At 35.7% G+C, this 18,180-nt stretch overlaps 2 protein-coding genes across 2 annotated transcripts; one reads left to right on the forward strand and one right to left on the reverse strand.

The window, feature by feature from the left end:
• Positions 1-6,674: 6,674 nt before the first annotated feature.
• On the reverse strand, positions 6,675-9,943 carry LOC143574025 (uncharacterized). The gene is made up of 12 exons (XM_077058758.1): positions 9,548-9,943; positions 9,210-9,456; positions 8,994-9,106; positions 8,721-8,800; positions 8,423-8,564; positions 8,226-8,306; positions 8,013-8,117; positions 7,739-7,921; positions 7,559-7,651; positions 7,347-7,486; positions 7,205-7,271; positions 6,675-7,067 (listed from the first exon to the last, which is right to left on the reverse strand). The coding sequence occupies exons 1-12, from the start codon at positions 9,938-9,940 to the stop codon at positions 6,948-6,950; spliced, it is 1,764 nt and encodes a 587-aa protein (XP_076914873.1). The 5' UTR covers positions 9,941-9,943; the 3' UTR covers positions 6,675-6,947.
• Positions 9,944-13,547: 3,604 nt separating this feature from the next.
• On the forward strand, positions 13,548-16,200 carry LOC143573426 (small ribosomal subunit protein cS23z-like). Its single transcript, XM_077058312.1, has 2 exons — positions 13,548-13,857; positions 15,861-16,200. The coding sequence occupies exons 1-2, from the start codon at positions 13,618-13,620 to the stop codon at positions 16,128-16,130; spliced, it is 510 nt and encodes a 169-aa protein (XP_076914427.1). The 5' UTR covers positions 13,548-13,617; the 3' UTR covers positions 16,131-16,200.
• Positions 16,201-18,180: the final 1,980 nt, after the last annotated feature.

Consider the following 18,180-nt stretch of genomic DNA (forward strand, 5'->3'; position numbering starts at 1 on the left):
GAAAGAAGTTTGAAGCGAGATATAATGAGCATGTAAACAAACTTCTAGTATTCTGAAAACTTGAATCGAACTAATTAAACTATAAAATTGACGAAATAGGAAAATTTTTAAAGGGTTTTAAAAATTGCATGCTTATATTTTATGTTTGGTGTCTGTTTATTTATATATTTGTTCAGATATAATTATATATAAAATAAATTAAAAATATTCGAGCCGAGCCGAACCAAACAGAGCGGAAAATCGAGCGAAAAAACGAGCGAACATTTTCCGAGCGAGCAGCAAGCGAGTTCGAGCGGTGAGTGATTTGGACGGCCCTATGTAGAGGTGCACAAACCGGGTATTTTCAGGAACTAGTATGGTCAGCAAAATTCAATAACCAGGTCAGGTAGGAAATGATTCCAAGTATGGTCAGGTTTATTAGGATTTGGCCAGGTTTTGACCGGGTAGAAATAGAATCGGTTCCAACAGGTCCAGATTGGTTCCAGGTCTAGGTACAGTTTCTCTAAGAAACCGAAACCTTGTTTGTACCCGAGTCAGTTATGGCCAGGTTGGGTCCGGAACCGGATTTTACCACCTCTAATTATTTACAAAAGAAGGGAATAAACATTCCTTGATTAGTAATATCAGTAAAACAATTACTTGTTAGCTCTGGTTATTTAGTAAAATGGAAGCGTTAATTGAGTCTAACCAAAATTAACTATAACAAAACAAAACTGGAAGTTATGGTCGAATGAATGTGATTAACCAACCATTTGGTTTGGCTATGGTTAATATGTCTCCATTAACCAATTTTAACATAACCTTGTATGTTTATCTTTTTTCAAATTTTATACCTCTATTTCCATCTTTTACGTCTCTATAACTAGCTTCAAACATTTAAATTTATGCTACAGCTACCTATTGTGACATTCGTTAATTTCGGGTCTTGTTTGTATTCGTTTTTGTATTTGTTTATTATGTAAACCGACCCAATTTGTAAACCGAAGCTTATGTTATAATCAAAATGATGGATTTATGTTACAATATTGTTTCACACTTGTTGGGTCTTGAAAACATCCTATTTTTATTTTTATTTTTATTTTTATTTATTTATTTATTTATTTATTTATTATTTATTTATTTTTTTGTTGTTTTGTGTTTTTGTCTTGATCCATTTTGCATGAAAACTCTCGTGTCTCACACCCATATTTGACCACCAACATTACCCTATATATATACCACCTTTCCTCTTCATTTTCCCTTGCTACAACTCCAAAAAATAAAAAACTCTCTCAAACATCAAAGATTCAAGGTTATCTTCTTAAGTGTTCTTGAAGGATTTTGGTCTTTCATCTTAATTAGTTTATGTAGCCTTATTAATACTTGTTTATGGTTGTGCAACATGTATATAATATACACCCCTTGTTTACCTTTGGTAGTTACTTCTCTGATTCCGGTCGGTGAGATTTCGGACCCCATAAGGCAAGGCTTCATGGAGGACTTCGTGTCCTTGATATATATACATCTATATAACTTGTTCATACATATTAATCTTGCTTATTTTAGTTTGTTGGTCATGTTTACAAGTTCCATGGTTATGGGTTTTTAAAAGTCTATACTTCGATTTAACCGTAAATAGCTCTAAACCGTAAACCGAACTTTGTTACTAGTTTTGTTTGTTTAAACATACTTAGTGTTAGATCTAAGTTTCAAAAATAATTTTTACAAATTCTATGGTTATGGGTTTGTAGAATCTTACCTCGGTCTTAACCCGAAACACGATCCGAACCGAAAACCGAACTTTTGTTTAAAGACTTTATTGTTAACTTTTGGTATTTTTTTATTTGTACATTATTATACAAGTTCTTTAGTGTTTGGACATGTGAAAACCATCTATGAACTTGTTGTGAGATGGAAACCGAACCAAACCGATTCTTGTTCGCTTAAGACACACAAGTGTGTGTTTTTTTAGCCATCAAGACTTGTATATTTCTTTAAAAATAGTTACAAATTGATTTTTAAATATTTTCTTAAGTACTTGGAAATGTTGGATCCAACTTGATCTCATAACAAAGTTTGGACCGACAAAACCGAACACTCGCTTAACGTGCGTTGTTAGTTCTAAAACAATGGAACTACATACTTGGTTAAGTCTTATTAAATTTTATTGAGTTATCTCATAACATTCAATATTTTGGAAAGTTGACTTTGGGTTTGACCAATTATCAAGACCCGAACCGACAACCCGAACACTCGATAAAAAAACCCGTTTTAGTATCTTTATTCCAAAGGGATTTGCATTCTTGCATTTTACCCACCTTATTACTTAACATAGGTTGAGTAAATATTAAGGTTAGATACTTTAACCCGGTTTCGAGCAAACTTACATTTTTAAAGGGTTATTATTATAAATTCTTAAATAGTCACATTTTAAACCTTGAACTTTAATTATTTACATTTCTCAACATTTATTTTGTTTAAAGACCTTCAAGACAACCTTTCTAAATTCAAGACTTCTTTTCTTTTTAGGCATTGTGCGTTAAACTCGTCGTTCCGACAAATCTCCAAATTATCATCTTTCAAGTTTACCATTTGAAGGTGAGTACTTCATCCCCCATTTTCCATCTTTTATTTTGGGGGTGACATTTCATACTTATTCAACAAAATGCTTTATATTTGAATCTTAAACCACAAACGTAGTTGTATACTTTACCTAAATAATTGCTCGATTTGGTGTTCTATGCTTATATGCCTATGTGTTTATCGCTTTTGGTTGGTGGAACTATAAAATCCTAGACTATTTGGCATCCCCTTATAGCAAGGTGTCGTTAACGTAATGCAATTAACGATAACTATAAAATCCTAGACTATTTGGCATCCCCTTATAGCTAGGTGTCGCTAATGTGTTTAGCGATATCTATTTATCCAAATTACCACTTTTATTTATCGTTTCGTATGCAAGTTTTGTGGCTATCTTTATTATATACTAATATGATTAAACTTATGAATTGCTCACCAACCTTTGTGTTGACAAACTTTATTTTATGAAATGTTGCAGGTTTGCATCTTGGTTGATTTATGATTGTGAAGAAAACGACATCAAAGACCTTAGGGGGTGTTTGGTACAGAGAATGGAAAAGGAGAGAAAATAGAAATGGAAATGGAATTGTAGAGAAAGAGAATTGGTATGGAGAATGATAATCATTTCTCTTGTTTGGTACACGAGAAAATAAACAGAGAACTCTTCCATACCCAACCCCACCTCCACCCAACCTGACACCACTCACCACCGCAGCCCTACCACCACAGCCCCACCACCACCAGCACCACCACCACAGCCCCACCACCACCACCAGCCCACCACCACAGCCCCACACCACCACCACCACAGCCCTTTCTTCAACCACAGCCCACCACCACCGGCTGCCGCCACCAAATCCCCTTCTTCAACCACAGTACACAAGAAATTAAAAAGATTCAAATTTTTGGAACATAAGATATAGAAAAAGGAGGCTCAGATCTGTCATCACTGTCTCTTTGGAGATTTTACGGTGGTGGTTGTGGTGGCGATGATGATGATGATAATCAGAAGCCACCTGCGACCACCGCCGATTTCCACCACCACTGTTACCCACCTGCGACCACAATCACCCGACCATCTGAAAACCCTAACCTACCACGAACCACCACTTGAAACCCTAATCTCCGTTCACCCGTACCACCTGCAACCTACAACCGGTTACCATCTCTGTGTTCACCACTGCGAACGGCGGAGACGGGGTGGTGGTTGCAGACTTGGAGATGAGGTGGCGGTTGCAGACTTGGAGACGAGGTGGCGGCCGGAGACGAGGTGGTGGCCGGAGACGAGGTGGTGGTCGGAGACGAGGTGGTGGCCGGAGACGAGGTGGTGACATGCTATGAGGAGGCTGCTGAGAAATGGATTTCTCTTTGTTTTAAAGAGAAATAGAATTCTCTAGTTTTAGAGAAATAGAAAGAGAAATAAAAGTGGAAAACAAACAAAAGAAATATTTCTAATTCCATTTCTCCCAATCAAATCCCTCTACCAAACACCCCCTTAGGATATTAGTAAAAATGAACAATATCAATTTGCCATATTTTGTGATATCTTGTTTATGGTTATTTTATGGATAATTGTTATGTGACATTTTCGATGTTGTGAAATGAAATTAGTTTATTAAATACTGTCACTTTAATTAGTGTCATGTGCTTATGGACAATCGTTACACCTCGGCATGTTCCGCCGCCTTTGGTCGGGGTGTGACACCTATAACATAGCTTGGGGCGATTTTAGGTTGTAACCCGCCCCCCCCCTGCGGGCGATAAGTGGGGTGATAAAGGTGGGACGAGAGGAATTTTTCAACGGTGAATGATAAAGGAATATTATTATTTTATTAAATGGGCCAATGGAAAGCTTTGGAGTGATTTTTGGGCTACAACACCATTACACCCCTAAATAAAAATCGCTCATTTGCTGACGTGGTGCCACGTGTCGTAAATCGCCCCCATTTTGTAGCCCTCAACCATACATAGCCTAAGTAAAGCAATTTCAATTGGAACAAAGAAAAACTAAAAAAATACATTGGACAATTAACCGAACTTAACCGAAACCGGCCAGTGTTCGATAACTAGTGTTCGATAACCCAACCTTGATTATGGTTATGACTTATGGTTAAGCCCTTATAACCAAATTGAACCGACTTTACAGACCATTACGCCATATAAAAGTAAGCCAGTGTATAAAAATACATAAAATGTTTATATTTTTAGTTGAATATTGGAAGAGTCTAATACCAAATCTCCAAAAGATTGCCATCGTGCCATTACTATCACCACAAGTGGCTTGGTCGTGGCTAAGACTTGTAGACTTGTTATTTGGTTGAACCAACTTTAATATTATATATTGACTTGTTTAACTAAATACACTTACTTGTCTATGAATTTGGCTCCAATCAAATAACTTAACCTGCACCCACCCACCACACGTTGACCATATTCACATTCATATTCACTATATATACTCCCATATTAACCATCTACACAAACATAATAACTTGTAGTTGTAACACATTTATATTTCATATCCTTTCACCTTATTATACATATATAGATATGAATTCATTTCATGATTCTTCTAGTTTGGTTGATGACGGTGACACGACGTTTTACCAAGAACTCGCTCGACAAATATTGATGCTTACGGATGAAGATGATAATGATGACAAAGGTTTACAACGAAGACCGATGGTTTATGGTGGTGTTGGTTTGAGACCGGTAGCTAGGAACTACTATAATTGGTCAGAGAGCGAGAGGTGTTCGGTCCCTAGTTGGATGGAGAGGTTGTGGGCTACTGGCGGTGGAGGCACCGGAGTTTTCATACCTAGTGGTACTGCCACTGGTCGCTATGGCAAGCGGTCCGGAAGGAGACGATATAATAATAATAATAATAATAATAATAATAATAATAATAATAATAATAATAATAATAATAATAATAAGGAATAATGACAGAAGAAGAGTGTAGTCAGCAGAAAAAAGATGCATGGTTTATTGGTGTTAGTTTTTGTGTTTGATTAAAAACATACATAGATTAATAAAAGTTTTTATGTTTTATTATTTTTCAGCTGAGATGTATTTCATATGGTCTATCCTATTATTATTATTTAGCATATGTGCTAACCAACAATATGTTTCATTAGAAGAAAACAGAAGGTGTTGTGTGTGAAGTTTACTTGAAACTTACAAAGTAAAAAATGTTACGTAATAATTCTACCACTAGAATACTACTTCACAGATAATGTATGGTTAGTTAGACTTGTCCATGGGACTATGGTAGGAGCATGATTACCAATTATGTGCTCTAAAACAAAAGGTTTTATGTGAAGTTTACCTGAAACTCACAAAGAAATTGTTATGTAATAATTCTGATGACATGTTACTTGAGAATAAGTTTGATTTATAAGTTGACTTGTCAGTGGGAATTATAACATGCTACTTAGGAGTAAGTTTGATTTCTAAGTTGGCTTGTCTGTGGGAGTACAGGGTGTTGTCGTGTGAAAAGTCGGTGTGAAAACTGTCACATTGGCGTCACATCATTCACCCAGTTTTCTTTAAATGAATTTAACACCCTAGCCTGCATTTCTCAATATTTTGAACTAATTTGATTGTAGGAGCGAAACGGTTCTTCATGCATAGCGCCGTGGGTCGAGACTCATCTCCACAATGCACCCAAAATTTTGCACGTAGCTATCGGGTCCCCCGAGACGTCGATATAAGTGCGATCTACTGCCTTAGCAGCTCTTTACTCGTGAGTCCACCTTTCAATGGTTTGAGGTTTTATCCACATTTACCATATTTGGCTCGTACTCGATCGAGTTCGGCCTTGGGTACAATGTCTGGTTCGATGAACAGGCTGCTTGAAGTCGCCCACCCACACTGCAATGATGGTTAGGAACAACATTGGTTGGTCTAGTAAAATGTAAGCAACGGCCAGGAAACACACATTGTGGTTTTTAAGGTCCATGTTTTGATGGGTGCATTATTCGAGTTTTAGTAGAAAGAGATGTCGAGTTGTATTTTGTAAACATGTATACATGGTACAATATAAAATTAAATTTCTTTTAACCACACTCAAAAACGGTAATTGCCCTTTATGCCGTAAACCATACTCACGCCCTTCGGCGTTATGTATCCTAAATCCAAACCTATTAAGCAGACAACCACAATGGGTATCATTCACATTCCATGAATCCTAAATCCACAAATTGGACGCACCCTAAATCATGCCACACGTTTCACACAACATTCATTCAATTCTCATGCTAATAATAGAAGGGGTATGGTAGCTAGTTTTTGACAGTACAGCAATACACATGCGAGTGGCGAAATTAAACAGACAATAATACTAGAACCAACCACAATAAAAAAAAAATGCACCTCTATTAAACCGTTTAGCTAGACATCATCACTTGATCAATCGATTGAAGCGCTTGATTCGCAAAATAACGCACGTCCACATCTGGGTCCTCAGCCAGCTCTACCAGGCATGGCTTGATGCTTTTCTCAACCACCTGAATCATATGTATAACTTAGTTTAAAAGGACATAAAGCAGTCGGTTCAGGCATTTTCAAAACTTATTTTTCACAACGTTTACATAACAATGAAAAACCAAATGATCAAAAGATAACAAAATATAATAACACTTACCGAATGGTCAACTATAGGAACTAGTGATTGCAAGACCTTTGCAACGTTAAACTTGATATTTGGCACTCTGAAAAAGAAAAAGACCAATTATACATATATAACAAAAAGAAAAAAATAATAAAAATTCAATAAATGCAACCACCTGTCCTTTGATGCAGCAACAACTACAGGAAGCAGTTTAGAACAAGTGATCTCTGAGCCCATAACAGGGGCCAGTAAAGAAATAGCACGAAGAACCGTCATACGATATAAGTAATGCGGGTTCTTAATCATATCCAACACCTACCAAAAAAACGATAACATAAATTACACATAGTAAACGACTAGGTCAGCCATGAGAGTCAAGACTCAAACCTGTGGTACTATGTGCTGCATTGCCCAATCTGGACCGAATTCCTCTGCAAGGCGTTTTAAGTTATTTGCAGCAGCATCTCTAATAGAGTAAACCTGTAAAACACACCATTAATTGTAATCCATGATATAAATAATAACTACAATAAGTTAATATAACATTTTATATTAGAGGTAAATAACCTTGTCTTGTAACCATTGCATGCAAAGAGCGCCAAGTTTATCATCAAAAAATCCTACACCTAATTGGCTAGCCAATAGAGGTATGTACTCAATGATTGCCAAACGAACTCTCCAATGTCTATCCTCTGCAAGTTCAACAATTGCTGGCAGTAAAGATTGAGACAAAAGATCGATTCCAATAACCTGTAAAAACAGCAAAACAAAATGAATCAATTCATGGAAAAAAGGTCCAAATATTAAAAGAAAACATTGAATAGAAGATTTATTTAAGTACCTGGTTCACTTGCTCTAGCTTGCTGATAATATTGAGACGTACATCCGGAAACTCGTCTTTTAGAAGTGAAAGAAATATAGGAAGAAGTTGCTCGATTGTTGCCTCCTGCAATTTACCACCAGAAACTATTAAAACATGCAATAGTCATACACATGATATCAAATATCCTATTTCTTAAATATATATATGAAGCATAATTGTAAAAATAATTACCTTTCCTAGAACAGGAGCCATGCCCATTATAACTGATGCTAGAGCAGACCTAACATGCTGAGATGAATCTGACGACAATTCCTACAAAATAATCAGATTTAACACATTAATTATAGATAAAATTCAAAAAAACAAGAAAAACATTGGTAATATATGATAAAACATTAGAAAAAGATGGGCTTTTACAAACAATGCACCTTTACACATGGAAGAATATGCTGAATTGCATGTTCTGGGCTAAGAATTCTACTGAACTTGGTAACTTTACCAGCAGCTGCAATACGCACTTCAGCTTCGTTATCACGAAGCAGCCTCACATACGCTGGGACCAATTCCGTCCTATAATAGTAAACAAAATTAACAGACATAATAACTTGTATAAAAATTAAAGATCTCACAAATGCTCTTATCCAGCATAGAAGTACATTGTTTGAAATAAACAGAAAAACTTTAATAGTGAAACAAACAAGAGAAAGAGATTCAATTTGAACACACTTGGTTGGTTCTGGGCCCACAGCTTCGCATAGTTCGTACAACTGATTAGCAACCATGTAGCGTACACGCCAAGATTTGTCCTGATTTAAGAGAAACCATTCAAACAGTAAGTATTCTAAGAAAAATACTCTACAAAGATTAGTTAAAATTAAGTAATAGAATTGATTTGCTTGGCAATAACTAGCATCTATCAAAATCAAAAGAACAGAAAAATAACCCAAGTCTCGGTAAATAAAAGCAATCATCACAAATGTAAGAATAAAAAGAACCCACCTGAGAAAAATTAACAATGACAGGGAGAATATGTGCAACACAGTCTTGGGGTTCTAGCAACTTCCCAAGGGCAGCACAACCCTCAACAGCTAGTAAACGAACTGAGTCTTGATCTATAACAAAAAAAAACGAGTTGTTTTCATCACAAGCTATTGTTCATCAAAATATAACTAACTTAACATCTAAACCATCAAACATTTGAAATAAACAATTTACCATCTTGTGTAAGATCCTCAAAGATTTGCATGATGTCAGTCTTTAGATGAGCAGGCTCCACAGTAGCAGCAAACTTCCCCAAATTTGTTGCAGCGGCTCTCCGAACCATTGGCATATCATCCTGACATAACTGACTAAACACTGTTCTCAGTTCAGTCTTCAGCGGCTCTGATGCACTAGGATAAGCAATGTGAAACAGCCCACAAGCAGAAACTCTAGCAGTGAACCATTCACCACCTGCCAACCTCTGTAAGCATCAAAATGATCACAACTTTGTAATCCAGGTATGAAGCAAGATTAATAATATGTGATTACAGAATAAATCAAACCAAACCAACCTTAACCAGAGGAACAAAATAATCAACCAAATCAGATTCTCTCATTTGTGATCCAATCCTGCACAGTGACTCCACAGCTTTGTCGCGCACACACGTCTCTTCAACAGTACATAGGGTTTCAAGAGGAGGTAACAACACATGTGCAAACTCAATTCCTCCAACATAAGGAATGAAAACACCCAATTCCTCAGCCATTGCAAGAAGAACTTCATCATCATCGTCATTGTTTTCACTCAAAAAAGGAATCAACTCCTTCCTTGTCCTTTCCTCCCCTAAAGCGCGAGCAATTGTAGACAACCTTCTAATGGAGTTCAACCGCAGTTGGATATCATCATTCTTCAACTCGTCTATCAACACCGCTATGGGGTACAAAGGCTCATCAACCATCGACATTTTTTTAAACCTAATAGTAATACAGAAAAATCAAAGGGATTAATTTCCGAATTCTCGAGCTTCTTGATAAAAACAAAATTGATGACACTGTCAGCAGTTAAAATCATTTAATTAATTTACACATTGTTTAAGCCTAAGTCCTAAACCTAACAGTAATATGAAAAAAATTAAGTCAGATATTAATTTCTTCAATTTTGTAAAATCACGATTAGGAAACACTCTCACATATGTTAGGGTTATTTTATTGAAGTATTGCATATTAGTTTAACTGATCTTAACTGCTGCCTGCTGGTAGTGTGGTTGATTTCATTTTTACCGAAACTGTCAAGAAATCAGAAATTTTAATTCTTAAATTTTCTCTTATTAGGTTTAGGTTAAAACAGTATTTAAATTAACTTCCTGCTCTTAACTGCTGATACTGTTGTTGATTTCAGTTTTACCGGAAAGTCGAGAAATCAGAAATTAATTTCGTTAACTTTAAGTTTAGGTTTAAACAATGTGTAAATTAATTTACTGATCTTAACCTTCTGACAATGTCATCGATTTCATTTCTACTGGAAAGTTCATAAGAAATGAAACCGATGACAATATCAACAGATAAGACCAATTAATTATTCTACACCTTATTTAAAAACTAATCCTAAACCTAACAATAATTTGAGAAAACTGAAGCAATCAATTTCCAATTTCACAAACTTTTCAGCAGGATCGATATCAATGACAGTATCAACAATTAATATCAGTAATTTAATTTACACATTCTTTAAACCTAAACCTAACACTAATACAAGAAAATTAGCGAACAAATGAAACCGACCGTACCAGCAGTTAACCTCAGTAAATTAATACACAACACTTCAAACAGATTAACAAACCCTAACAACCGCAAGATCCAAATATAACCTAAAATTATGAATCTAGAGGCGAATTAACCCTAACCTAACAATCGACCGTATAAAATCACAAAATCGTCAAATCGCAAAGCCAATACTTCTTGAACACGAAACCTAGGGTTAACTAACTGTTATCACTTTACCTACAATTTCGATGACAGTATCAACAATTAATATCAGTAACTTAATTTACACACTCTTTAAACCTAAACTTAACACTAATACGAGAAAATCAACAAACTTAATATCTAACTTGTGGACTTTCCGGTACAAATGAAATCGATAACAGCATCAACAGTTGAAACATATGAACCCTAGCAAATGCGAGATCCGGAAATAACCTAAAATAACAAAACTAGAGGCGAATTAACCCTAATAATTAGCCGTGTAAAATTACAAAATCGGATAATCGATAACTGTAGAACATGGAAGCTAGGGTTAACTAGGCGTTATCAATTTGTGTAATTAGGATCGAAATTTGAAGGATTAAAGTGTAAGGATTCGAAAGATGACGGAGAAAATGGATGAAGCTTTACCGGCGGTGAGCGATTCGAAGAAGCGGCTATCTTTCTGTCATGTTAACTTACCATAACGTAGGCTCAAAACTCGTCATCTCTCTGCTATGTTAGTTTAAACAATAAAATGATTTTGATGGTATGCATTAGTTTTCTAAGTCGTTTTATTATCCAAAATCCTATATACAGGAATTTAAAAACCAATAAAATTAATAATATTTAAATATTTTTTAAATTAGCTTAGGATCCATGTTTTTAGTAAAGATAATGTATAATTTTTTTTTAACTAACATGGTGGCGAGACGATGAGTTTTGAGCTAACATGACGGGGAGACAACGAATTTAAGCTAACATGACGATTAGACGACGAGTTTTGAGCTAACATTGCAGGGAGACGGCGAGTTAATAAACATGTCGTCTCGAACTCCTAACGCGGAGGCGACGGCAAGTTAGTAAGGAGACAAATAAGGAATCTGAATTTTGGAGGGGTATTTTGGAATCTCTTTTTTAAAATGGGACATTTTGGTAATTTTTCTTATTTTTAATCCAAATATATAATAGTACGGTGAGATAAAACTCATTCAATTTAAGAATATAACTAGTCGCCTAGTCTTCCAATTTAAGAATCTAACTAGTGAGCGTAATAACTCGCCTAGTATTCCATTGAAACTAAATATCAGAGACAGAAATCGAGCATATGTCACATGAAGCACCAAGTCTTTTCTTTACCAATCCCTATTGCTCATATCAAACCTAGGTCATATGTATTTCTTATTATAACTTTTATAATTAGATTATGAGGATGTTTGAGATTTCTATTTTAGCTCCTTATAGCTTATATCTTATGAGTTATAAGTTATAAGATGTTTGGAAAAATTAGATTTTGTAAGTGTATAAGATATAAGTTACAATTTTATAACTTATAACTTATGCTTTAAATAAGTGCAGTTATATTCTTAAACCCCTAAAATGCACTACGTGTATTAATAAATTACTATGTTATAAAGTATTTAAATATTGTATAAATCAAAAAAGCATGTTTACTTGGCTAAAATGTTATTGCATATCGTAATTCGTATATTATAAACTGGAATTTTAGATACGATCAAACATTATTACTTCTGGGACATATCATATTCATAATCAAAACATATTCGACTTTTCACATTGGCCATTTCGACTTTCTTATGCTGCTCAAGGGGTCCCACCAGGATTGTAAATGAGGCAATTAGAGTCAAGCTGAACCAAGTTGGACTTAAGCTGAAGTTAGCAAGCAGAAATACTAAGCTCAAAGTAGCTCATTATATTTTTTAAAATGATAATTCTTTTACTTTTATATTATTTATACACATATTAATGTATATACGTTTCTAACATGCAAGTCATACAAATTGTTGTTTCACTTGCAAATCCCAACTTTAGAGATGTTTAAATAACCAATGACATAAAAAAAGCTCAAAAGAATCACTCAAAATTAGTTGATTTACAAACCAAGCCGGCTCAGCTTGGCTTGTTTACAAATCAACCCAAACACGAGTAGATCCTCACCAAAGGTGTACAAAAAAACCGGTTAAGAAACGGTTAACCAAAAACGGAACCGAACCGGTTCCTTTCCCAAATCAGTTTTCACCAAACCGGTTCTCAAACCGAACCAAATCGCCGGTTCGTATAGTAGTTTGGGTATTTTTCAATCAAACCGGTCTTAAAACCAATTTTTTCTGTCTTAAGCTGGTTTAAAACTGACCCGAATTGGTCTGGATCAATTTGGCTGCTTCTATACTTAAACCGGTTAGGTTTGTAAAAAAAACCGGTTTTGTACGCCTATAATCTTGGCTCAATCACCGCCGTGTAGCTCAGTTGGTTAAGGGGGTGTAAGACTTGGAACAATAACCTAGAGTCGTGGTTTCGAAACCGATCATAATCGCCAATCGTCTTGCCGCTGAGGCTAATTTACCTCTCACGTGATGGGCCTGGGATGGTCTGGTGTAGGCCGGTTTGCGTGTCCGGAACAACACATTTTGGAACAATAATCCTGGCTCGGCTTAGCTCAACTCGTGCCGAAATGAATTGTGGGCCGTACTATGAACCATAAGTAAGAGTGGGCCTTTAGTTTAGCACTAGTCTCACTGGCCCAAAGCCCATGTTGAAAGCCATCTTGTTGTATGGCCACTAAGTATGATCTCATCCATCACTCCTTATCCAAACTCTGTCAAATGCCCTGACCTCACAATCACACGTCCTTTTTACAAACTTCATCAAAAAGCACAAGATGTTGTCTATGTCTATTCACCAAGGAATCAAACCTTTGTCTTGTCAAAATCCCAACGTTGTTGGATTCTTGAAAACCCCTTGTTTGTTCAAGACTCAACATCACTCTCTGTCCTTGTGCAACAAGCCCATCACACAAGCTCAAAGGTTTCACAAACTCTCTGTTTCTTCTGCTGCTGTTGAAGAAGCCATTGTTGAAGACACTGCTTTGCCACCTGTCCCTGATCAAGAAGAAGATGAGGTACACTATCTTTCTCTCTCCACACACACACAAGCGTATTATAGATAAAGAGTCTAGGGCGAGCTCGGCTCATTTAAATTACACATAGCTTAGCTCGGCTTCGTAAATAGATTTTCGAGCTTGAGCTCGGCTAATTTACTATTTATCAATTATTTCTTAAATAATTATAATTATTTTTATACACTTTTTCTATTATAATATTTTATGTATAAAATAATATATATTATTTAGTTATTTTTATTTGTTTTTTCGTAACATTATATATATTAATTAATAAATATCAAATATATATTTAACAAAATTATAAAAATGGCATGCTCTTTTAGGCTTGCGAGGCGGCTCGAACTCGTTAAGCGAAGCTCGGGCTCGTTTATTAAACAAGCTTACTTTTAGGCTCGAGTTCGGGCTCAAGCTCGATTAAGCTCGGCTCGAATGCTCGATCGAGCTTTTTGACGGGCCGATTTCGAGTAACTCGCGAGCAGCTCGACTCGTTTGCACCCCTAAGACAGACACTATATTCTTTGCATGAAGGAATTATTATGTATTATAAAATTATTATATTGATGAATTTAGACATTTAGGGGTGTGGATTTCTGACTTAATTCGAAGTTACGAACCAAACATGAAATTTGTGGGTTCGGGTTTAGTTTAATCGGGTTCGGGTCTGTTTCAGCACAAACTCTAACCGGGACGTATTTAGCTAAAGTAGGGTGCAAATGCGCGAGCTACTTAAGCTCAGATCGATAAAAAGCTCGAAACGAGCGGAGCCTTTTCGAGCCCGAGTCGAAATAAAGATGGTTTAGTTATCGAGCCCAAGCTCAAGCTTTGTATGGCAAGCTTCTTAGGCTCCTCGAGCCTTGTGTATTTTCAAGTTTTTCCTCTTTTGGACTTCTGTCTATTAAGTTAAACACTCCACTACAGCTCGAGATGAGCTTTGGCTCGTTTAAGGTTTTTCTCAAAATATATATGAATAATAAAAATGTATTTAAATTAATTATTAAATAATAAACAAGCCGAGTCTGAGCTTGAGAAAACAACTCACAAGCCACGCTATAGAAAAAGAACTTGAAACGAGTCGAGCTCGGGCTCGGCTTGACTCGTTTACACCCATAAGCTAAACGGATCATATTCAGGTCAGCCTAATGGGTTCAGGGTTTTATCCATAATCCATTTAACCCTTAAAGTGTCTAACAATTTAAAAGATAAAAGAGAAATGAGGATCAAATTTTTTATAGTTCAATTGTAATTAATTTATACAAATTTATACTTTTTGTTGTAAATATCAACTTTTAGAGTATTTATATGAATAAAAAGGAACTAAAATAAAACTTCCGGTTAAACACATCACGTTTGTTTCACCATGTAAATACACATTTCATGTTCGGTTTCACATGTTTTCGGTTTCACATGTCTGACACTATTATGTTCATATTCGGATCCATGTCAAATGTCCGTATTCATGTTGGGTTCGTCTCGTCAACTTACAAACACGACATAATACCAGTGTTTTAAAACCGGTTCAAACCAGCCGGTTGAACCAGCTAAACCGGATTTCGCACAGCAAGCCGGTATTTTGAGCCCGGTATTTTTGGCTGGTTTTCTAGAACATCGTGCCGGCGGTTTTTCTAAAATACCGGTTTCTACCTGCAAACCGGTTTTAAGTCCGAGAAATTTTTGATATTTGCGGCCCATATTTTTATCAAAATTACTTTTAACCCAACAATTAACATCAAACGTGTAAACTTTAGGAATATTTTTTTTTAAATTGAGTGCTTTTGAATTATTTTTTTAATATGGATTAATTTTTGGATTATTTTTTGTTATGGAATCATTTACTTTTAGGTTATTTTTTGAGTTGAAGTTGCATTTATAGGAAAGTATAAGGTAAACTATTCAACCAGTTGAATCACCCAGTGTAACCATTTTTTAGCCCAATCCGGTACGAGTAAAAAACCAGTTATATAACGCCTAAATTGATGATGGTTAAATTGTGACAATATTAGGGGAACAAGGTGCAAAAGCCAAGAGTAGTATTGAAGTTCATATGGATGGAAAAGAACATAGGGCTTGGGCTTGACCAAGAGATACCAGGACATGGAAGCATCCCATTGAGTCCTTACTTCTTTTGGCCTAGGAAAGATGCTTGGGAAGAACTCAAAACCACTTTGGAAAGCAAGCCTTGGATCTCTCAAAAAAAGATGATCATCCTCCTTAATCAAGCCACTGACATCATTAACCTTTGGCAACAAAGTGGTGGTAATTTGACTTCCTAAATATGTTGTAATCATCAACATAAGTTTCAATTGTTTGGTGCTTTTTTATTTGTTAAATGTAGTTTGATTTGCAAAAGTGATTCAAAACCCCAAAATTTTGTTTATGATTTATTGTTTCCTCATCAAAATAAGTGTTTATCTTATGACTCCATGGATACAGAGGTGAAAAAAAAGCCCGAACCCGGAACCGTAATCGAAAAAAAAAAAAACCAACCAATTTTTTTATACCCGGGTTTTTAATACCCGAACCCGTGTCCGACCCTACCCGTTGGGTACGGATAGGGTATGCATTTTCAATACCAAAACCCGTACCCGAACCGGACCCGATATGTACCGGTAACACCCGAAAACCGGAACCGAGTTTTTCCAATACCCGAAAACGGGGGTTTTCAAATGCCCGATCTATTCCCGTAATTACCCGAAAAATACCCCTAAACAGTACAACCCTTTAAAAAATATCCAATCTATACCCGAAAAATGTCTGGCAAAAACCCGAAAAAACCCAAAAATAGGGTTTTTAATACTCGAAAATAGGATATTCTAATACCCGGTTTTAGAATACTCGGTTCTATATCCGATTCGAACCCGATACATAGGGTATGGTTTTTAGAGCCAATATCCGGACCCGAACCCGACCCGGGTATTATCAATACCCGATTTTCCAATACCCAGTCGTACCCGAACCCGGTTCCATACCCGGATTCGGATATTTGAAAAACTCTGATTTGTGCACCTCCACAGGTATGCTAGCACAAAGATACTCAGACTTGGTTTTTTTAACTCTAATAATATGAATTACTAAAATTGTTTTGTCAACTTAACTAAAACAATATGATATTAAGTTTCATGGTATATGCATCACCTCGAGTCTTAAAAAATGTTATATCAACAATATAACGCCACTCAAGTTCTAAAATAAACATTTCACGTAAGTAAATATCAATTTGTTTTCTTTACGCCCATTGAAACATTATAATTGTAATAATTTTTAAAAAATGTACTTTATTTAAATGTATCATCTTATAAGACTTAAATGTATACAAGTGTAAAATGAAAACTTGACTCATAGTTTATAGTTTTTAAACAAGCTTGATGGAAATTAGGAAGATATAATAATACATACTCATAGTTTAATCAATGACACTTTGAACCTTTAAGTCTGTTGTCAACAGACAATCAGAGTCGCATAATACTCATAGATTTACACTTTATTTCCACTCTATCTCACACAAATAAATGATTATGAGCAAAATGAGACATGTACCTTCCTTGTTAGCAAGTTTGAATGGAAATAAAAAATAAATTATGTTAAATCTCTTATTAGTATACAACGGGGCATGCATTTAATAACGAAACTGACTGTTAAAAATGCAATTGATTAAATTGTCTATATATATTATTATCATCATTGTTGAGATTACTAAAACCCAGTCCACCTTCATATAATCAAAATCAAATTTTCTCTATCTACCTTGTAACATACAATTCGACCTTGTTTTGACATAAGAATATATATACTTTTGAGGAACTTTGTAATTGTATAATGATAAGTGTTGCAAAAATCTCAACTAGACGTTGATTAAACACCGATTAATCGCTAGTCCCCACCCTACTGATTAATTTTTTGCTAGTAAGCTAATTAATCATTCAATGGTCAAATCCGGCCAAAATCGCGATTAACTGGACTTAGTCCGCATATTCTGGCAAGGTTCCGGTCAAAATCGGTGGTTTCCAACTTCTAGCCAAATTCAGTGGTTTCCAATGAGATTTCAACCAAAATGTATATATGTGTATATATATAACTGAAAATTACATATAAAAATGTGCATGTGTATAAAGGTGCACAAAAAAACCGGTTACGGACCCGACCCTACCTGTGGGTATGGACCGGGCTTTGGGTTTACCCCAGAACTGTACCCGGAACTATAATTGAACCGGCCAAATACCCGACTATACCCGGAACCGGTTCCTACCCGAACCCGGTTTTGACTTATGTTGACCATACCCAGAACTGGTTCTTAACCGGTCTCGGTTCCTAAGAATACCAATT

Source organism: Bidens hawaiensis, unplaced genomic scaffold (assembly GCF_021521415.1).
Source record: "Bidens hawaiensis isolate Kalapana, Puna unplaced genomic scaffold, B.hawaiensis_p1.1 tig00001382_1, whole genome shotgun sequence".
In the NCBI taxonomy this organism is placed as follows: Eukaryota; Viridiplantae; Streptophyta; class Magnoliopsida; order Asterales; family Asteraceae; genus Bidens; species Bidens hawaiensis.

What these genes read in the sequence shown, in the direction of transcription:
- LOC143574025 (XM_077058758.1), bottom strand. Translation starts at nt 9,940, where the DNA reads ATGTCGATGGTTGATGAGCCTTTGTACCCCATAGCGGTGTTGATAGAC. An exon ending in AGCTAGAGCAAGTGAACCAG is followed by an intron (nt 7,922 to 8,012) that starts GTACTTAAATAA and finishes CTGTTTTTACAG; the next exon opens with GTTATTGGAATCGATCTTTT. An exon ending in GTTGCTGCATCAAAGGACAG is followed by an intron (nt 7,272 to 7,346) that starts GTGGTTGCATTT and finishes TTTCTTTTTCAG; the next exon opens with AGTGCCAAATATCAAGTTTA.
- LOC143573426 (XM_077058312.1), top strand. Translation starts at nt 13,618, where the DNA reads ATGTTGTCTATGTCTATTCACCAAGGAATCAAACCTTTGTCTTGTCAA. An exon ending in CTGATCAAGAAGAAGATGAG is followed by an intron (nt 13,858 to 15,860) that starts GTACACTATCTT and finishes TGACAATATTAG; the next exon opens with GGGAACAAGGTGCAAAAGCC.